Genomic DNA, 2,500 nt, shown 5'->3' on the forward strand with positions numbered 1-2,500 from the left:
AATACATGAGTATCTGGTATTTAAAATACTTTTTATAGTATTTTCTAATACAAGTACTTTTATTTGAGTATGTTAATAGTTATTTGTAAAAAATAAAATAGTTTACTAAATTGTATTTGAGTAAGTGGATATACTTTCCAAGTTTATTTCCAAATACAATAAAATATTTAACTACTTGTCTTTTCAAATAAAATATATCTGAATACTTACTTCGAAAGTATGTGTATGTGAAAGTCATTGAGATATTTGAAATAGTATTTGAAACCAGGTCTGATACACACACCCACACATATTCACACATTCACAAGCACAAACACACACCCTCTTTGTCTTATACGGTCACCATATAAGCCCCCTCATAAACCCTGTCCCTGTCTTATAGCTCGTCGTGTGGGGTCTGTCTTATAGCTCGTCGTGTGGGGTCTAGTCTGTCTTATAGCTCGTCGTGTGGGGTCTCATCTCTCTTATAGCTCGTCGTGTGGGGTCTCATCTCTCTTATAGCTCGTCGTGTGGGGTCTAGTCTGTCTTATAGCTCGTCGTGTGGGGTCTGTCTTATAGCTCGTCGTGTGGGGTCTGTCTTATAGCTCGTCGTGTGGGGTCTAGTCTGTCTTATAGCTCGTCGTGTGGGGTCTGTCTTATAGCTCGTCGTGTGGGGTCTGTCTTATAGCTCGTCGTGTGGGGTCTAGTCTGTCTTATAGCTCGTCGTGTGGGGTCTGTCTTATAGCTCGTCGTGTGGGGTCTAGTCTGTCTTATAGCTCGTCGTGTGGGGTCTGTCTTATAGCTCGTCGTATGGGGTCTAGTCTGTCTTATAGCTCGTCGTGTGGGGTCTGTCTTATAGCTCGTCGTGTGGGGTCTAGTCTGTCTTATAGCTCGTCGTGTGGGGTCTGTCTTATAGCTCGTCGTGTGGGGTCTGTCTTATAGCTCGTCGTGTGGGGTCTAGTCTGTCTTATAGCTCGTCGTGTGGGGTCTGTCTTATAGCTCGTCGTGTGGGGTCTAGTCTGTCTTATAGCTCGTCGTGTGGGGTCTGTCTTATAGCTCGTCGTGTGGGGTCTGTCTTATAGCTCGTCGTGTGGGGTCTGTCTTATAGCTCGTCGTGTGGGGTCTAGTCTGTCTTATAGCTCGTCGTGTGGGGTCTAGTCTGTCTTATAGCTCGTCGTGTGGGGTCTCATCTCTCTTATAGCTCGTCGTGTGGGGTCTCATCTCTCTTATAGATCATCATGTGGGGTCTCATCTCTCTTATAGCTCGTCGTGTGGGGTCTCATCTCTCTTATAGCTCGTCGTGTGGGGTCTAGTCTGTCTTATAGCTCGTCGTGTGGGGTCTAGTCTGTCTTATAGCTCGTCGCGTGGGGTCTAGTCTGTCTTATAGCTCGTCGTGTGGGGTCTGTCTTATAGCTCGTCGTGTGGGGTCTAGTCTGTCTTATAGCTCGTCGTGTGGGGTCTGTCTTATAGCTCGTCGTGTGGGGTCTAGTCTGTCTTATAGCTCGTCGTGTGGGGTCTAGTCTGTCTTATAGCTCGTCGCGTGGGGTCTAGTCTGTCTTATAGCTCGTCGTGTGGGGTCTGTCTTATAGCTCATCGTGTGGGGTCTAGTCTGTCTTATAGCTCGTCATGTGGGGTCTAGTCTGTCTTATAGCTCGTCGTGTGGTGTCTCGTCGGCCTTCAGTTTGAACTCCTCCTCAGTGATCTTTCCGTCTCCATTACGGTCCTGGTTGGAGAACATGTTCTCGATGATGAGATTTGCGTTAAACCCAGGGGCAAGGCGACCTTTACCCTCGTTCACCTGACGCAGGATATAGTCTGAGAACTGGAGAGAAGGATAGAGGGGGGGGGGGGGGGGGGGGGGGAGAGGGGTGGAGAGGGGGGGGAGAGAGGGGAGAGAGGGAGAATTGTGAATTGGTTAGCCAGTTGCCTCAGTTATTCATAACTCGATGGTCTCCTCTCCTTCTGAACTGATTTAAATGAACTGGTGAAATAAAAAGCACAAGGCTTCTGTTCCACTGCTTTCACTTGCCTTGTGTTTACAGATCAGTGCAAATGAAGGAGAGGAGGCCATTTGAGACTACTTAGATACAGCCAGACTCTGTCCAGTGGTCTTCAATCAGAACAGATGAAGGAGAGGAGGCCATTTGAGACTACTTAGATACAGCCAGACTCTGTCCAGTGGTCTTCAATCAGAACAGATGAAGGAGAGGAGGCCATTTGAGACTACTGAGATACAGCCATACTCTGTCCAGTGGTCTTCAATCAGAACAGATGAAGGAGAGGAGGCCATTTGAGAGTACTGAGATACAGCCATACTCTGTCCAGTGGTCTTCAATCAGAACAGATGAAGGAGAGGAGGCCATTTGAGACTACTGAGATACAGCCATACTCTGTCCAGTGGTCTTCAATCAGAACAGATGAAGGAGAGGAGGCCATTTGAGACTACTGAGATACAGCCATACTCTGTCCAGTTGAGATACAGAAGGACCCACGGTGTCATGTGTATGTCTATTAGCGTGTA

General features: G+C 47.4%; 1 protein-coding gene across 1 annotated transcript in view; it reads right to left on the bottom strand.

The window, feature by feature from the left end:
• Nucleotides 1–502: 502 nt before the first annotated feature.
• LOC109879617 (peptidyl-prolyl cis-trans isomerase FKBP9) overlaps nt 503–2,500 on the bottom strand; it is a 15,842-nt gene continuing 13,844 nt past the window's right edge. The window contains 1 exon segment of the mRNA XM_031789271.1: nt 503–1,801. Coding sequence (XP_031645131.1) covers nt 1,625–1,801 — 177 coding nt within the window. The 3' untranslated portion in view covers nt 503–1,624.

The sequence above is a fragment of the Oncorhynchus kisutch genome, linkage group LG14 (assembly GCF_002021735.2).
Source record: "Oncorhynchus kisutch isolate 150728-3 linkage group LG14, Okis_V2, whole genome shotgun sequence".
Lineage (NCBI taxonomy): Eukaryota > Metazoa > Chordata > Actinopteri > Salmoniformes > Salmonidae > Oncorhynchus > Oncorhynchus kisutch.